Source organism: Gallus gallus, chromosome 20 (assembly GCF_016699485.2).
Source record: "Gallus gallus isolate bGalGal1 chromosome 20, bGalGal1.mat.broiler.GRCg7b, whole genome shotgun sequence".
NCBI classification, from domain to species: Eukaryota; Metazoa; Chordata; class Aves; order Galliformes; family Phasianidae; genus Gallus; species Gallus gallus.
The window spans coordinates 9056793-9074089 of NC_052551.1; the positions used below are offsets into that span (position 1 = coordinate 9056793).

The 17297-nt window shown below is 41.6% G+C and overlaps 2 protein-coding genes across 7 annotated transcripts in view; one reads left to right on the plus strand and one right to left on the minus strand.

Moving 5' to 3' along the window:
- Positions 1–32: 32 nt before the first annotated feature.
- BIRC7 (baculoviral IAP repeat containing 7) lies at positions 33–15399 on the plus strand. Of its 2 annotated transcripts, XM_015296642.4 has the most exons (9): positions 33–368; positions 1067–1183; positions 6913–7438; positions 10060–10159; positions 10392–10470; positions 10553–10598; positions 11442–11660; positions 12798–12863; positions 13331–15399. In XM_015296642.4, exons 1-9 carry the CDS (start codon positions 309–311, stop codon positions 13531–13533), a joined length of 1416 nt encoding a protein of 471 aa, XP_015152128.1. In that variant the 5' UTR covers positions 33–308; the 3' UTR covers positions 13534–15399. The 2 variants fall into 2 exon arrangements, with proteins under 2 accessions (XP_015152128.1, XP_024998078.1); XM_025142310.3 differs by lacking the exon at positions 11442–11660.
- Positions 15400–15535: 136 nt separating this feature from the next.
- The window catches only part of NKAIN4 (Na+/K+ transporting ATPase interacting 4), a 48246-nt gene continuing 46484 nt past the window's right edge, over positions 15536–17297 (minus strand). For 4 of the 5 annotated variants that reach the window (XM_046903022.1, XM_046903023.1, XM_015296646.4 and 1 more), the window contains one exon: positions 15536–16845. In XM_046903022.1, the coding sequence (XP_046758978.1) occupies positions 16836–16845 (10 nt within the window). In that variant the 3' untranslated portion in view covers positions 15536–16835. The remainder of the gene's footprint in view (positions 16846–17297) is intronic. The other variant, XM_015296645.4, reaches the window with a different exon arrangement.

A 17297-nucleotide genomic window follows, 5' to 3' on the forward strand; every position in this document is an offset into this window, starting at 1 on the left:
GGGAAGGCGCGCGGCGCGGGGCCGCACCTGTCGCGCATGCGCAAGGCGGCGCGGCGGGCTGAGGGGCGGGCGGGGTCTGCTCTCCGTTTCTTCCCTATTGCCCGACCCCTGCTTTTTGGGGGGCTGGGAGGGTCTGTTGACTCGGCCGGTGGGAGGTCAGACGGTGGCTCCTGGCTCTGGCGAGCCGTGGGGCTGGCACTGTTGTGAGGTCCGTGCGGAAAAGGCAGCGAAGAGCCGTGCCCGGCGAGTGCAGCCCCGTGGCTGTGCGAGCAGAAGCTGCTGTCACACCGGCTGCCACAGGGCGCCCTATGGAGCATCGCACCAGCGCTGCTGCTGGCTGCCTGCGCTCTGCCGTGGCTTTTTATCCGGTTAAGTCATCTTATTTTCCTTCCAGCTGTTGCTTGGCAGAATGGAGGTGAACTCTTGGTCCCGTTAGCGTGGTTGATGCTGAGTTCAGAGGGCTGAGAAGTCATCAAGTGGTTTATTGACCTCCACCCATGCACCCTTCTGGGAGAGTGTGAGGAAATGGAGCAGTGCTGAGGAGGCCTGCTGAGCTGCAGCCCCGCAGTGCTGACTTCTGCCAAAGTTGGATCTTTGTAGTTTTTAGGGGAGCCTGGCCTTCCCTTAACAAGAAATCGGGTGAAATAAAAGCAGTAACCCTTCTGTTTCTAGTATTTCTAGTGGTTTGATATTACTAAAATATGCATTGACCAGAACTGCTGGAACTTTGTGATAGTAGTCAGAATCCTGCTCAGAATCCTTTGGGCAGGATAACATTAATAGGTACTGCACAGAACAAAATGGCATTTCATACCCTCCCCGGGGTCCTGCAGTTTCTTATTGTTGTACAGAAGCCTGTATGATAATCTTTTATATCTACATGGGTTCTGATGGCAAAAGAAGAAAAGTTTCATCCCTACGCTCCTGTACAGCAGTGGATCTTATGTACTATTGGGGATGTGTAGAACGTAATGCCTGACTTTGGGAACTGGTGCAATGAAAGGGTGTGTAACAATGCTAACTGATTAACAGTGATACTGAAACTATCTTTTCACATCTTACCTAGGTGCCTGACATCTGTTCGGAGAATGGGGATGTCCTTAATTTGGCCAGAAGCCTGCTTTGTGTATTTGTTTGTTTTTCTTTATTGGAAGTGTCAAAATACCTGCAGAGATTTAGTTTGGTAAGTCACTGTTGCCTTTCGACATACTTCCTGTGTAGGTTTCATGACATGAATGTACCACTTACAGTTACCAGAAAATATATATATACATACATATATATAATAAATACATACAATATAAGCACATTTGAGAGAAAAAAAATGGATCAAAATTAGATTCTCAATATGTGTATAATGTGTAAAGTAGGTAAATCTGTGCTCCCAAGAATCCCTGCATGCACCAGAAAGGCAATCTAGGGACATTGCTTGAGTAACGAGTGTGAAAAAGCAAACAGCATGGCATGAGAGCAGAACATCTGTCAGAAAGAAAGAAGAAAAGGATAGTCCTGGATGCTTCTGGGCACTGCTTTGAAGTGAATGTGACTGTATATGTTCACTAGTCTTGATATAGAAACTGTATGACTATGAATCATCTGAGCCATGAATATATGTAGGCAGCATGTGAGTACTGTATCTGCTTCAGCATCCTAAGGTACAGTGAATTAAGCTGTTAGACTATACCTATTATTTTAGATTAAAAGACATATTTTAGATTTAGACATATATTTGTCTAAATCCATGTTTGTAGGATATATATTTTTTTACTTTTTCATTAGGAAATTGTGAGTTGCTTCTTCCTGGTAACTTTAAGAACATTTGTCATGCTGTCTCCAGCTATACTTTAACCCTTGTATTTACTGATTACTTTCCTTCCAAATCAGCCTGATATTAGCAAATATATTATAACTGTGTTCACATTCATTTTTTCTTAGAGAGTTTCCAGTAATCCTTGAAATGAGCTAAGCAATGTAGGATTTACCACTTTCCTCATACAGAGGCATGGTGGTGATGCTGTCAATCCTAGCTGATGTTTTCTGTTTCCAACATTTGTTTTTCTGTAGCTCGTTACACTCCTTGGTTTAAGACAAGCTCAAAAGCTCATTAGGACACCTCAATCCTCTGAAAAAGAACTAAAAATACATACAAATTGCTGAAAAATATGAACATTAGTTGCATACAACACATTATTGAATATGCTATTTGCTTTCAAAATTGTGGTGTGCTAAAATAAAACCCCAGATCTATCCTTGAGCATACTGGCTTATTTTTTATTTCTCTCTTCAGCAGACTTGTTGCTTCATTTTCTTCTGCTCCAGTGAGCTCAGTAGCAGTACTTCCCAGCTTTCCTTTGTTGGTGGAATGCTCTCTCCAAAACCTAAGTGTCTCCCCACATAACGCTAACCTTAAACCTGTCTTGAAGATTGCATGATGTCAAGAATGGTATATTAACAATAACAATGACGACAAAACCCACAGCTAATAATCACGGCCAGAATCAGTCCAATGTTTTAAATTGTCTTAGGAGCTGCCTTCCAGTTCTTCTGAAATTTAATATTGCTTTTCCCCCCTTAAGAGGCTTGGTGGATAGGGAAATGACAAAACAGAAAAAGAAAAGCTCATTCTTGACACTGCCCAAGGCAAACCTGACAAGCTACTCAGCTTCTGTGTGTTCAACCTCACCACCTTTTAAATGGAAGTGAAGAATATCTGTGATGTATCTTGAGAGATTTGCCCTTGAAGCAAAACAAACATGGAACCGTATCTCTAGTCACCATCACCCCAGGGGCTTTCCCTAGAAGCAGTGTCGTTGCAAAGGCTAGGCAACTCTTTACACTTCTACCACAACACTGCAGTTCATCAGTACTACTTTCCATGTGCCACAGTCAGATTTTTTAAGCCTTCTGTGACAGCTCCTCTGACATCTGCCTTCAGACTGCTAACACCTAGGCATGGCCATGAGGTAGGCAGATTGAGGAGCCTCCCACGTTCCCAACACTTCCCAAGGTCACATTTAGAAGAAAGTTGGTTAGAAGCAGTAGAAGACCAGGTCATGGCTTGTAAAATATTTCCTGAGAACAACTAATGATTCTTATCCATGGACAGGTGATTTGCAACAACCCATGAATAGAACCTCTGTAAGAGGGATTTTGTACATTCTGTACTTGGCGTTTTTATGATATATTCTTCAAGAACAGGATGTGTGGAGCAGATGAGAATGTGCAATTACATATAAATTCATTATGGACAAATTAAAAAGAACCAATTCCACATGTTACAGCTCTGTAAATTCTGTATATAAGTACTGCCCCCTACTGCTCAAGGGATTTTCATGAATGTATTTAATTTTTAGAAGTTTCAACTTTTTAAATTAATATGTTTGTGAAAGCTCGCCTGTAAGAAAAGGACATGTGGATCTTTTCTTCTTAAAATAAAAATCTCAATTTATCATTTTTTACAAGCATAAGACACCTGTGCCCATTCTTTTGCTAATGGGCAAATTATGCTTTCCCAAATATACCCTTCAGAATAAGCCACATGCATCTTCTCAGGCACAAAAGCCGTAGAGATAAACACATTTGCAAGTAATTGCACCTTTCAAAACTGACCTTAAAATTCTTTATTCTGAATTATGACTACAGGAAGGCAAAGGGATAGAAAGATTTCAAACTGTAGAGACGTGATGGTAACAAGAGTTAGTGTTAATTCCCAAAGTAAAGCAAAGTAATCAAGCATTCCTCAGATCCAAACCACCTCCTTTTAGAATGCGGTTATGTTTGTCTCTGTTTTTATATCAATAGAAATTAAAGAAAAATATCATAGTTGCACAAAGCACTGTCAGTTTAAGAAAAGTCATGCTTTTCTGTTGTGGTATAGATCAGTGTCACCTGCTCTGGTTTGAAAGCAACTCCCCCTTAATACCTCATTGCACAAGTGATATTTGGACCTGATTCAGCAGACAATAAAATCCCTCTGTTTCCCTGTGGCTTTTGGAAAGCTGTATTAAGATGTCTGTACATTTGCCGTGGAGGTAATATTTGTCTACTTAAAGACTCCATTACACTGCCAGATTCCAAAGGGGTTTTAATAGACATCAGCATCAGACTAATTAATCCCTAGACCAGGTTTCTGAGCTAGGAAATATACTGGTCCTTATTTTAGGGACAGCGAAACTGAAGCACGGAGCCTTTCAAGCCTTCAAGCAAGTGCTTAATTGCATATTAGAAAGTAGATTTAACATCTGCAAAATCAGGAGCACACTGAATGTATTTGTACTTGAAGTGTGTAATAGATCCATCCCACTGTGGAGCCATTAAACAGTGCCCGGTGCCATGCACGCTGCTGTACTGCTATTTGTATGTATGTTTAGTGATTCATCTGTATGTCTTCACAAGTGCTGAGGTGCATTCTGTTTCTTGGGGTTTTAACCATACCACACGACTGAAATATTTCTAAGGGGCTCAAACAATTATCTTCCACAAGAAACTTGTAATTAACTCCATATCCTTCCCTGGTGGCTCACACTTATAGATATGCAAATTGGGCCACTTAACCAATAGAGAATTGCGAAACAAAACCAACCAATCAGGGGGAAATGAAGCATTTAAAATAGCCTCTGTGGCAGGTGGGGTTACTTACACCTTGTAAGGGTTTCTACTGCGTTTGTGGAAGGCTTGTATGCTGCTGGGAAGAGTATAAGCTTGAGGCCTGTGGGGTTGGGAGAGGTTGCTGTTGAGTGTAATCTGTTGTTTGCTTCAGGTAAGCAAGGCCCTTGTGTTGTGTTGCTCCTTAATAACTTTTCTACTGCTTTTGTTAGAGTATTGTTTCTGCCAACTGTGGTGTTGCTTTGAAGGTACCTTATGGAGTAAAGATAAGCAGTGTTTAATAGGGGAGCATTCTCTCTTACTTATGTTATAGCTACTTGAAGTTTCAGTTTGGAGAGCTTTGTTATTGGTTATCTCCATGCTTTGCAGAGTATCAAATGTTTATGAAGTAGAGATGCCACAATATTTTTTTCCATAACAAAATATTCTTCCTCCCTCCCTTGTTGTGCTTAAAAAAACAAACAAACACCAAACAATGTATTTCTCCTGTGATGTGTTAAAGTGTAGTAACTCCATCTTTTTCTTCTTGTGGTTTTGTTGTGAGCCTTGCTACAGTGCTTGTAATGTGCACTTATGAAGTGGAAGTAGCCTATAATAATTCTTGGTCATCTTCTATGTGGAAAATAATGCTTTTTGTCTCCTGAAAATAATCATTCTCATTTAGCCTGGGCCTGTGATGAGAGCAACTCTCCAGCTGTGGAGCTGCAGCTAATGATTGAGTCTCTGTCACTTCTCTGTGTTTTGAGACCAAAATCTGCTGTGTAGGTTGGAAAACTGTGTGCTTGTAAAATTGCTTAGCTAGTAAATTTTGCTGTGTTGGTGCTAATGCAGCTTCTTGGTTTGTTTTGCTATGGGTTTTTCTTTATATCAGCAGCATAGTTCTCAGTAACTGCTACAATATATTAAGCAAAGCACAGTTTCTAAAGCAAGTATGTAGAGCCATTTTCCTTACAACTATCTTTCATGGTTATGGAGGAAAACTCTGATTTCTAATGAACTTCCTTTTCCTTGGTTGTTTCTGCTGTGAGGGGCATGGAGCTGAGCAAGCATCCTTTTTGCCTTTAAAATCTCACTGTACAATACCTATGAAAAATGGCTTTATTAACTTTCCCTCCAGGTCTGGCAACTAAACTGTCCTGTAAGTTTTCTTCCCTTAAATGTACTGCAGTGCTTATTTCAAAGGAATAATCCCTCAGAGATGCTGGTGGCCCAGGTGCCTCTTAAGTCTTATATGACTACGCTTGCTGCAGAATAAGCTGCTATGCTGGTGTTCTGTGTGTAAATGTTTGGTTTTTTATAGTGTACTCAAAAGTGTGTGCTGCAGTAGTTAGCTAACTTAAACTCCTGGTTTGTATGCCAGCTTTGAAATGATGTATTTCTTTGGGTGTGTAAATACACTTATTTTCTTTCTTATCTGCATGTGTGGCGCAATGGGTCTGTATGCTTAAAAGCTTATTTGTGATAACCAGTAGTCTGCATTTCCGTGGGTGGAGCTGACCTACTGAGTTGGGTAGTGAAAGGATTTTCAGGATGCTTAATTAAAAAAATAAAAGTAAATCATATTTGCCATTTAGTCATGATTTTAGTGACCTCACTTAAAGGGGATTCCTTTAAGTATTAGTTAAATTGGTCCTGATTTTTGGCTGTGTAACTGTATGACCTTTGAAAGTGTATTTGCTGTCCATGTAGACAGTATTAGAGGCAGTAGCTGAGTTGTTTTAGCTTAATTGTGCAGGGAAGAACTGTTTTCCCTGAAAGGATGGGGGCTTGGAAGACTTGGCGTTCAGTAGCTTCTTATTTCTGCCTGTGTTAGTTCCATTGAGAAGCTTAATGTCTTACCTTCCCTTGATTGACCCCCTCCCTCTAGAAACTGGACTTAATTATTTTGGATGGCTTCCTGGAGGGTAGTCTGTAATAGAGATATTTCTATATCTGAGGATTTAACGTACAGATCAAAGTCTGAAAGCTGAATGGTTCAGCAAGAGGCAGCATAGGTTTTTCCCTCCCCTTCCACTATTTGTTCCTGCAAGCATCTCTTCTGTAAACTGGCTGAGGGGATCAGAAAGTGTGAGTCTGAAGGGAAGAGACTCACTAGTGAGGATTCAGCAAAACTTGAGCAGTAAAGTCCAGAAGCACCAGACCTCTGACTGGGCTGCAATTCTGAAACTAGCTCAGCTGTGTAAAGACCATGAGCATTCCAGAATATGCATGGGGATGAGCTGTGGGGGTGTAGAACAAATAATGCAGGGTGAGTTCAGCCTGACACCAGGAATCCAGCTGACTGCTCTGGTTTTCATTCTCTTTCAGAACGAGGACATGGCAGACACAGCACCAGTGGAGGGGACTCATCTCAGGGCTACTTGCTGCCATCTGTTCAATTACAGCATGAGGGATGAAGCAAGAAGGCTGAGGACTTTCTCACAGTGGCCACGCAGTTCACCAGTGTCTGCCTGGGATTTGGCCAAGGCTGGCTTTTTCTTTGTGGGTCCAGGAGATCAAGTACAGTGCTTCAGCTGTGGTGGCATCCTGAAAGACTGGGAGCCTGGTGATTGCCCAATAGTGGAGCACCTGAAGTTCTTCCCTTTCTGTAAATTCATTTACCATGGAGCTGTTTGGAACCAACAGGTTCCTCTTCAGGGAGTGTTTGACAGTGTAGATGGGCAGATCCTCAGCCTCTTGCAGAGGATAGACAGTGAGGAGACAGCCCTGCCCAACCAACCAGAGTACCCAGAAATGGTAACAGAGGAGATGAGGCTATCAACGTTTCAGAACTGGCCACAGTATACTGAGATGCGTCCTGAGCAACTGGCTAGAGCAGGATTCTTCTATACAGGTAGGAACACTCAAGGTCTCTTCTTTCTGTCTGTGTGATGCTGTGGAACTACATTTATAAAATTCCTGTATAGGGAATCCACAGCTGAACTTTGATTTACTACACTAAATGTTGGAAGAATTGTCACTTCTTAACAAGAGCTAGAAAAGGAGTGGAGCTGAGCTTACTTGATGCAAGTTCTGTTTAGCTGGACTGTTCTGGAATACAAATAATGAAGTCCCTAGATGGTCTGTAAACAGTATTTGAGGTCACTTAACATTCACACTACACTGTTACATTTGCATTGTAGGTCACCAGAGAAAAATGTGTTGCAGAAAAATGTGTTTGAGGGCTCTGGTAGAGTAAATGTGGTCTCATATAAAGCAGGATCAGCTGTATTTGTTTTGCTGTTGCACTGTATCTTCTTAAAGGCAAATGTGTTGCAAGGGTACTTTCAACTCTACCTTGGTTCAGACTCAGTATTGTGAGGTAACTTAGAATGGTTGTTGGTGTTGCTCTTTTAGGTGCTGCTTGTGACTTCATGCTGAAATATTTTTAACTTTTTGGTAGTGAAGCTCTTCTGGCTCTGTTCTGATGGTATGAATTAGTAAATTAGCTGATATATTCTTATACCAGCTTGTAGCTACCTGGACATCAAAGAAAGCTTACTGAATTTGCAGCTTTCTTCCTAGCTCAAGTGCTACTTTGAAAATTGCTGCATTTTCTTAGTATGTAGTCAAGTTAGCTTTTGAAGATGACACTGTGTATTTATGTTCTTGCTTGTACGAATACTTGCAAGTACATCTAGTATAGCTATAAACCACATTCTTTTGTGTGTGCTGTCTTTCTGCCCACTTGGGCAGAATTCACTTCTGTGCTGGTATCTGGTTTGGATACTAGTGAGTCCACTACTAAATCTTTTCTTACTAGCAGGAATAGAAAAGCAGCAAGTTTTAAACCAATTTTACTAGAATGAGAATGTGTGCTTTAAGATGCATTGAACCTATTTGTTATCTGTGCTTTTAGAATAACCCAAGGCACTTCTTGGTATGCTGTGTTTCATAAGCACTGTCTTGCACTCCAGCCTTCTCAAAAATACAAACTTGAATAAGATTTGTAAGATGGCAAATTTGGCTGTCACTGTGGCTAGCTGCCCTAAGGACTCATATTACCAAACTAAAAAATACTTTTGAGCAAAATATGCAATATTTCTTATCATATGAATATAAATATACATCCTCAGTTGTTTCTCCTAGAGAGGGCTATGCTGGCTAGGAAGCAAGTCTGAGGAAGTACTGTTTCCTGGACTGAGAAGTTAGAGAAAATCTTTACAGTACTTTTGTGGTAGACTGTAATTCAGTATTGTGAGTGGGGGTGGGGAATCCTTTGTGCTGGCTGATACAGTGATACTTCTGTTAGAAACATCTCTTCTTCCATATGGTGAAGAAAACTATTGGTTTCATATTTGCATGTTGGTAATAGACAAAGAAGTGTCTATAGACTAAAACACTTTCTTGTGTGTGTGGGGAGGGACTGTATATCCCAGATGTCTCATGCTCTCATTGCTGAAGTAGCATTATATTGCCTTTCTATAAGGCACTTGGTACTTGGTAAAGATGAAAGGGAAGGGCAGTTGTATGTGGTGAATTTGAAATGCAGCACAGCACCATGCACATTGGAAAGTCTGTATAAATTCACTGAAACTGTAACCTTGCTGTAAATCCAGTTAAATACTAAGAATCTGCACCTATTTGCTCAGAGTGCAGCAGTGGGGGGGGGGGCTAAGCAGCATGCATGTCTCTAACAGAAGAGCAATAGAGGCTATTACATCTGATCTATTTGCTTTGCAACTTAAAAAGACAAAGCATAAAAAAGAGCAGCTTGGCCAGGAGCACAGAACAGACTATAAAGCAGCATCTAGAGCTGAAATCCCATCTTCTGTTGGACTGGGTCACTTGTGGAGCACCTGAGTAAGAGTCCAGCAGAGAGGCTCACTTCAGGGATCATTAGGAAATCTGTTCTGGCACTCCTCTGCTGTTACTTGTGCTGGAGAACTCTGGGAAAGTGTGTTTGGAAGATCATGTAACCCATGCTTACTGGCAGACTTCACTGAAACTTTCATCATCCTTCAGACAGGGCACTTGTAGACAGTTCTTAGCTGTGCTTGGCTTTAATTCCACCTCTTGGATGGTGAGACCCACAGTAGCAGGGTGGGATAGCTTGGGAATGTGCTGTGGCAAATTTTTATGCCTTTAAAATAGAAGCAATATATGTTGTCTGACTATACTAGCTGATGATTAATGCAGATCATGGTAAGGAAATAATGTTCATAGGCATAACCAGAGCTGTACTCTAAATCCTGGCAAGAGGGGGCTGGATGGTTAGTGTACAAGTGAACTGTGGTGCTCCCATGCATGCTGCCTGTTACCTTGTGACCCACTTCTGGAATCAGCTAGCTCCAGCTCTGGGAGTTCTGTCTTCTGACTTTGTGCCTCTAAACAACTTGTGTGATGCTGATAAACTGTCATGTGCTCCTCTGTTCTGTAGCCTGTGATTTGTGCTGAGCCTCCCCAGGTTCTGATTAGAGCTAGGAGAGCACAGGGTGTATTGGATGGTAAATTATATTGTGATGTCTCTTACAGGACAAGGTGATGTGGTGAGGTGTTTTTACTGTGATGGAGGTATGAGGAACTGGGCATTTGGAGATGACCCTTGGAGGGAACATGCCAAATGGTATCCAAGGTAAATGTCTTGGCTTACAAGTGTCCCTTGTAGTGAGACCAAAAGACACCTGTGCATTCTACTCAGTTACTCTTCTGTTTTGTAAGGCAGAAGTACTACCAGCTGGGAGTCACAGGTGTGCTGGTAATGGCTCAAACTGATGGCTCTGCTTGCTTCTAAGCTAAACACTACTACCTTCCTACTCACTCTTAAGAGGTTCTGTACTAATATATTGAAATCTTTCTGCTTATAGGTGTGAGTTTTTGTTGCGGTCAATGGGGAGAGAATTTGTTAGCAGTGTTCAAGCGTCCTTTGCCAGCACTCCACCTCCAGTGAGTCATAAATATTTTGTGTGTAGTGAATGAGAGTTTGTTGGAGGAAGTCCTGAGCACATTTCTCTTGTGGCATTTTCAGAGAGATTCCAGGGATCAGATGGGACAAGAGTCCTCTGCTTATCAAGGTTAGTGCTGTGTATTGTCTAAGTGTTGTAGTTTTTTCTTCTACCCCACTCTTGCCTGCGTGTTCAGAGTTAGTGTTCAATGTTTTGATATTCTAGAAACAATTCCTCTTTATTCTTGGGAAATGGTCTCTAGCACAAGTACTTGTTCTTGTGAGACCTCCTAGCCTGTTCAAGACCAATTGAATTTAGCTGGTCTGGATAATGACTTGTTTGTCTCATCTTACTTTTACTTGTCTGTTCTGTGATATTTCTGTCTGAATCTTTTAGACTACAGCATTTCAAGCAGGCCAGAGCACAGCTAGAAGGTCCCTGCTGTTTATGAGAGCATTAGTCTTGGGGATCTAGCCTCATCATTTGCTACTGGAAACATAACTAGGTTACACTTGGCTCCTGTAATTGTGGAAAACTTATTTTCTTACTCTCTTGAAGATCCTGTCTGATAGGTGAGCTTAAAGATTTAAGCCTTTGAATGAACTGCCAGCAGAATTTTGCATTTCAGTATTTACTGATGAATGTTTGAGCTAGGTTGAGGCAGAGGCATCAATTGAGAGGTTCTTCTTGATCTTCATCAAAAGTTTTGAGACTTTGGCTATTGGACTGGAGCCAAAAATGGGGACTTTATTTGCTGATGCTGGAGAATAAAACATCTGAAGTTACTCTCCTGGCTTTTATGAAATTGCCTTTGGTTTTTTGAGTTATGATTGGAAGTAGAAACTCTAAATCTTGATGTTGATCTGTCTATATAGATAACTTGAATCTTTTTAAGTTAATGCCATTTTATATATAATGGCTTCAGAGAGTAGCATACTTTTTTTTGTGAAGAGTCTGTTTACTACTTTACAGATCTTCTAAGGAACTGGAAATTGCAGTCTCTTCCTTCTCTGGATCAGTTTTCTGTAGCACAGAATGTCCTGGAGATGGGTTTTAACCCTGCCTGGGTTGCTAGCCTGATAGAGAATAGATACATACTGACTGGGACTTTCTACCTTTCTGAGTCTGAACTGATTTCTGATCTGCTTCGGCCAGAATGGGGAGAGAGCAGCAGTGCAAAGGAGAACAGAGGTATGCCTGACTGATTTGCCCACCCACATTCTTGGTGGATGTTCAAGCTCTTATTCACTTCATCTTGAGCGCTGTTGTGAATATCTTGTGGGTCTGCTTTCTCTCTTCCTAGACTGGAATTAAGAGTAGACATATACCAAAAGCTGCCTTTCTTTGAGAGACTGCAGAGTGAGATATTTTAAGGAAACCTGGAGGGTCTGTGATTTACTGGAGTAACTGATACTGGAGGCAGTTACTGTATCTGTAGGTTGTGGTGTAGACATCTTTGTTTTCTCCAGCCCTCTACATGCACCCTGCAGTTATGTGGGGCTTGTGCACAAATTACCATCTCTAGGTGTAGCTGACCAAGGCAGTTGCCTGAAGCAAGGCTTTTAGGACAAGTGCGTAGTCTAAGTCTATTTAAGACTGCATGGATGACTTCATTGGAATAGCTGCACTTGGGTTTGGATAATACATTCTACTCAGTTTATGTCTATTCTGAGTTGTCTGTTGTATGGAGTCTAATAAGTGAAGTTTATTTGAAGATGTTTCTCTGTAGCCTTTCTTTAGTAGCAAGCCTGCTTTCTAAAGCTACTGTCTCCATATTAGTCTGCTACATTTAGCAAGACAAAAATGAAACTACTTCCACAAGGCTGAGAGAGTGATTAAACAGTAGCAAAGGAGCAAGAATAAGCAGCTGATGGCTGTTGATTCTGATTCTGTTAGACAACATCATAGAATGGCCTGGGTTTAAACGGACCTCAAAGATCATCTAGTTTCAACCCTCCTCCTATGTGCAGGGTTGCCAACCAGCAGACCAGGCTGCCCAGAGCCACATCCAGTATTGCCCTGAATGCCTCCAGGGATGGGGCATCCACAACCTCCTTGGGCAACCTGTTCAGTGCGTCACCACCCACTGAGTAGGAGAGGGAAGAGAAGGCTTTGAGAAGATGATAGGCATAGGCGTGTGTTAACCTCCTTATGAGGACATACTGGCATGAGCACCAGGGAGCATCAGCTTGACCAGGCTGAGTGTGTGAGGCTGACAGTTCTGTAAAGACTGCTTGACTGAAATAAGGATATTTCTGCTCTCTTAGCAACGTTGTCTGAAGAGGGTGGAAAGGAGTATGTTTAATACCTTATTTCCTGGTTAAACAGATGCTGTTCAGAGAGAGACTGAAACATCAAGTTCAAGAGGAGAAATGCAACCTGTGCAACAAAAAGGTGCACTGGGGTGATGGTAGTGGGGGGAATTATGCCCAGACATAATCAGGACGGCTTTTGTAGTAACAGTATCAGTGATGTATTCTTTTTTTCTTGAAAAAGTGTGTGCAGTAGCCTGAACTGTGACAGAATGTAGAGACCTTGCTCAGGATTTAGAGCTCCTTTGTGATGCAGACTTATCTTAAGACAGTTTGGGTTTTCTTTAATCAAGGATATGTGTTGAAGTACAGCAATATTGATATCTGTCCCTGCTCAATCCATAATGTGCAGGTATTCCAAGTCTTAAGTAGGTAAGCTAGAGTTCATAACAGCTGTAGCTTATGCTTAAGCAAAATCTGCTTGAGAAAAGTACTTTGGCTGTCACTCTGAAAAATGATGAGCAGTTGTTCTGACTACTTAAAAAGGTATCTGCTCTCTGAAGCGTTCCAGTATTAACATTTTTGGGTTTTCTTTTCTCTTTTGTAAAGAGGAGTCTCCATTGAGCACAGAAGAACAGCTCCGACGCTTGCAAGAAGAAAGGATGTGCAAAGTGTGCATGGACAGGGATGTGTCTGTTGTATTTGTTCCCTGTGGTCACCTGGTAGCTTGTGGAGAATGTGCCCTCAACTTGAGACTGTGTCCTATCTGCAGAGCAGTCATCCAAGGAAGTGTGAGGACTTTCATGTCCTGAACCACAATGTGCAAAAAGGAAAAATAAGTGTCTAAAATGCACTCCTAAGCCAGCAGAGAAAGAAAATGTTTGTTACTGGAGCAGCCTTATTTGCAGGATAGCTTGACCTAAAACTCCTTTCTATGTGGAGTGCTTCCAGTAAGAGCTGCTGATTGGCTCTGGTCTTGCAGTAGGACTGCTCCAGAGAAGCTATGCTAGTTTTCTGTCCTTTGAAATGAGTTTTTTGCTGGAGGTAATCCTCTAAATACTTGAGTTCTCAAACAAATCCCTTTTCTGCACTAAAATCAAGGGCTGCTTTCAGCAGTCTGTCTGGTTTTCTTAATTTAGCAGTTTAGAGAATGCTAGGGCTGATGGATTCCTTCATAAGTGTGAGTAAAGTTGGAGTATTTTTATACCAAATGTGTTCTGTAGTAGCTAGGATACTCAGTAGGAATGTATTGAAGGGGAAGTAGAAAGGAGAATCTAGCTCTTCTAAGGTTGAATTCTGTTTTTCTCTGACTTCTCAACAGTTGAAGAAACTATTTTTAACAGTACTTAAATCTACTTAACCCTGCTATGTTTCTCCAACCTCTTTGCTCTCAGCTCATTATCCTCCTAGACAGATGCTGAGAGACTCTCCAATGCTCTTGGTCACAGGATGATGTGAATCTTCCTTGTGGGGCCTCTTTACTGGATTTTAGGGACTGGTCTTCTGCTAAGAGAATTCTCTTCAAAGGAAACTTTTTTATGCCTCCTGCTTGCTGGCTAAACCAGTTTTTAATTTAAATATAATACTCTATCATGTAGCAACAGACTTGTAAGCATGCTAACTGCAGGGAAGATGTTTTTAAAATTTCCTTTTTTGTTTAACTGAATAAAAGGGTTGTCTTATGAAGGTCTGAGTATCTGATTCCAGTATAATGTCCTACTGCTGGGGGTGGGATCCTGGAATATTAGAGGGGAACCAGGCTTAGATCATTTGAATTTCCATCCTTCACAAGCATAAGTGGGAGAAGCAAATTCTTACCATTCGTTATTTCCTTTGAAATACAGAAGGCAGTGTGGGATCTCCAGATTCCTGGCTGCAAGACAAGGGTGGATAAGGACCAGATACGTGAAGTTGTGTTAGTGGGAATAATTCTGCGTCTGAACTTGATGGAGAACTTTAGTACCTGTCTCTTAAATGCATCTATGGAGACTGGAGCTCTAACCCTGAATACCAAACAGGGCTGAAGTCTCATCCCTGGACCACATGAGATGGCAGTACTCTTCATCTTTCTTTTCAGGAGAAAGTAATTCTAATGCAGCTCATGGCAAAGATGAAATAACTAGCTGAGCAGGTTAAACTCTCAAACTCTGAAGGTTGGTGGATCTCTGGTACCCCTTGTAGGGAAGAGTTGTCCCACCCTGCTAAATGAAGTGTTGTGGCAGGGTTCAAGCTATCATTGGCTTTATTTTGCCACTATAAATAACAGCGAAAGCTGCCTACACTTTAAGTGGATGTGCTAATCTGTGAAGGGAGGAGTAAAAAATAGCTCAGTGTTGGAGTAGTGCTATTTCCTCTTAAACATCAGCTCAGAGCCTGGAACCTAGCCTAGCATCGAAAGGACTACAGGGTGTGAAATTGCCTGGCTATTTCTGGGATTTTCTTGTAGGTTTTCCACACTCAAAATGTGGGGATGCTGTTTCTATGGAAAAAGTCCCTCCAGGAGCAGGTACAACCTGATTTTTGACTGGCTGTAGTCCCAAGTGCTGCCTATCCCCAATAGAGGGCACTCCTAGCCTCTGATAAAGGAACCCCCTCGTGGAAAAACTACTGCTCCTTCATCTCATGGCATGCTGGAGATGCAAACAACTACGAGTCGCTGCTGTAACAGAGTATAGGGCTACTGTGTAGTCTTGCAGTACTTAGAGAAAGTCCAGTGCAAGCAGACCAGTAGGAAAGTTTTGTCAGAGTACAAAGGATAAATGTTTCTGCTAACAAAAACTAGAGGAGGTACAAAGAAAAGTGCATCATTGTATCTTTGACTTTTAGCACTTAATGTTTTTATTTTTTTTAAACCATTCCTTGCACTTTCCTTCCCTAGCATGGCTTCTGGTTTGGCTCTTTTGTAAAGCATTATTCAAGAATCCCAAATGGTCTTAGACTAGACAACACAAAGAATTACAACAGCCTGTGGAATGCTTCAGCCAAAGAAAGCCATGGATGGCAGACAAGCACTCTTTTCCCTGCTTGATGCTTAACATCCTGGGAGATGTTGCTAACAAAACAGATGCTTTCTTTTTAATTATTTTTGCAGCTTATTAATGCAACTTAATTACAGTTCTATTGCCCCTTTCCTCCTCCCCACTCCCTCCCCTCAAAATTATCCTGTCATTAAAAAATACCTCTCAGTAGGAGGCTGTTGGGCCTGTGCTTGGCATAAGTGTGGCTGCTTGGCAAAGAAAGCTGGTACAAAAACATGATCCACAAGGAACTAGGCATTTTCCAGTGTCCTGCAGCAGGTATCAGTTGTGCATGTGGCTATACCAGTAACAATGTGGATGGGCAAACCCAGAGCAAGCTATAGCTGCTGTAAGTTTGGCATGTTGCGATGGGGTTAAGCGCCATACCAAGTACAGATTTGGCAATTGTACTAGGTTTTTTTAGCTGTTCAGCATTTATAGTAGTTAAATCACAATGTTAGAATCCAAGTCAAGTTCCTTACTACTAAGGAGTTGATAACTGATAAGGAGTAGAGAATGAGGGAGTCTTGGATAAAGGGGGGGAAGGGAAGATCTCTTATCTACAACATTTAAAAAAAAAAAAGTGTGGGGTGTGTAAGAGCCTAAATAACTCAAACAGCCCTTGCCTAGTTTTATACAGGCAGGGAAGCATTGAAGTTGTATTAAGGGGATTTAGGCTCTTTCCAGAACAGAGAAAAGGAGAGAGGGAAGAAACTAACTACAAAACATGAGATGTCCCAGGGTGTTGCAGTGGTTCCTTCTCTGTGGATCCATGGTGGAAGCAGCTCCGACTTCTACTGCATCTCTGGAGATAGGCTCCTAGTGAACTTCTGCCTGAGGATTTCCAGTCTGTGCCGTTTGGCTAGAACCACCTACTGAGGTAGGAATGGTTCATCAGGGCACTTGTAGAGTTGAGAACAGACTGTGTGGTCATCCTTCAAAGTACATTCATTGCATTTGAAAAGAAGACAAGGAACAAAAAATGGAATGGAGTTCACCATCCTGCATTTCCTCTGCCATAGACCCAGGCCACAGGGGATTGTTTCCTGCAGTACCTTTGGGGTGCAAGATTTATCTGTCCTCTGGCTCCTCCTCATTTACGCAGGCCTGTAGAGTAGAAAAAGTAAAAGGAGGATATTAATGCAGGACAAAACTTTTTTTTACCTAGGGTAACAAACTGGAAATAATGAGGACAAAATTGTTTTTATTTTCTGTTCCAAGTTTGTAAATACATAAATATGGGTGACTACAGATAAGGACTGAGAAATCAGATACAGTGTGGTTAAGTCATCTTCAAGTCTGGGAAGAATATTATGTATATACTAGACTTGCATATACTGTAGTTAGATTAGGGAATAGATGTGAGCCAAAGTGTTAGATCCATGTACTGTAAGCCTTGGAGATGCATAACACTTGGTTAGGAATTTTAAAAGCTAGGGGTCATCTCTGGAATAAAGTAGCGCTGTAAAAAAGCGTATCACTGCAGTTTCAGTGCAGAAGCATCAGTATAAGCATATCTACTTCTGTAGCCAGCAGTAAAGATGAGAGCATTTTCAGCT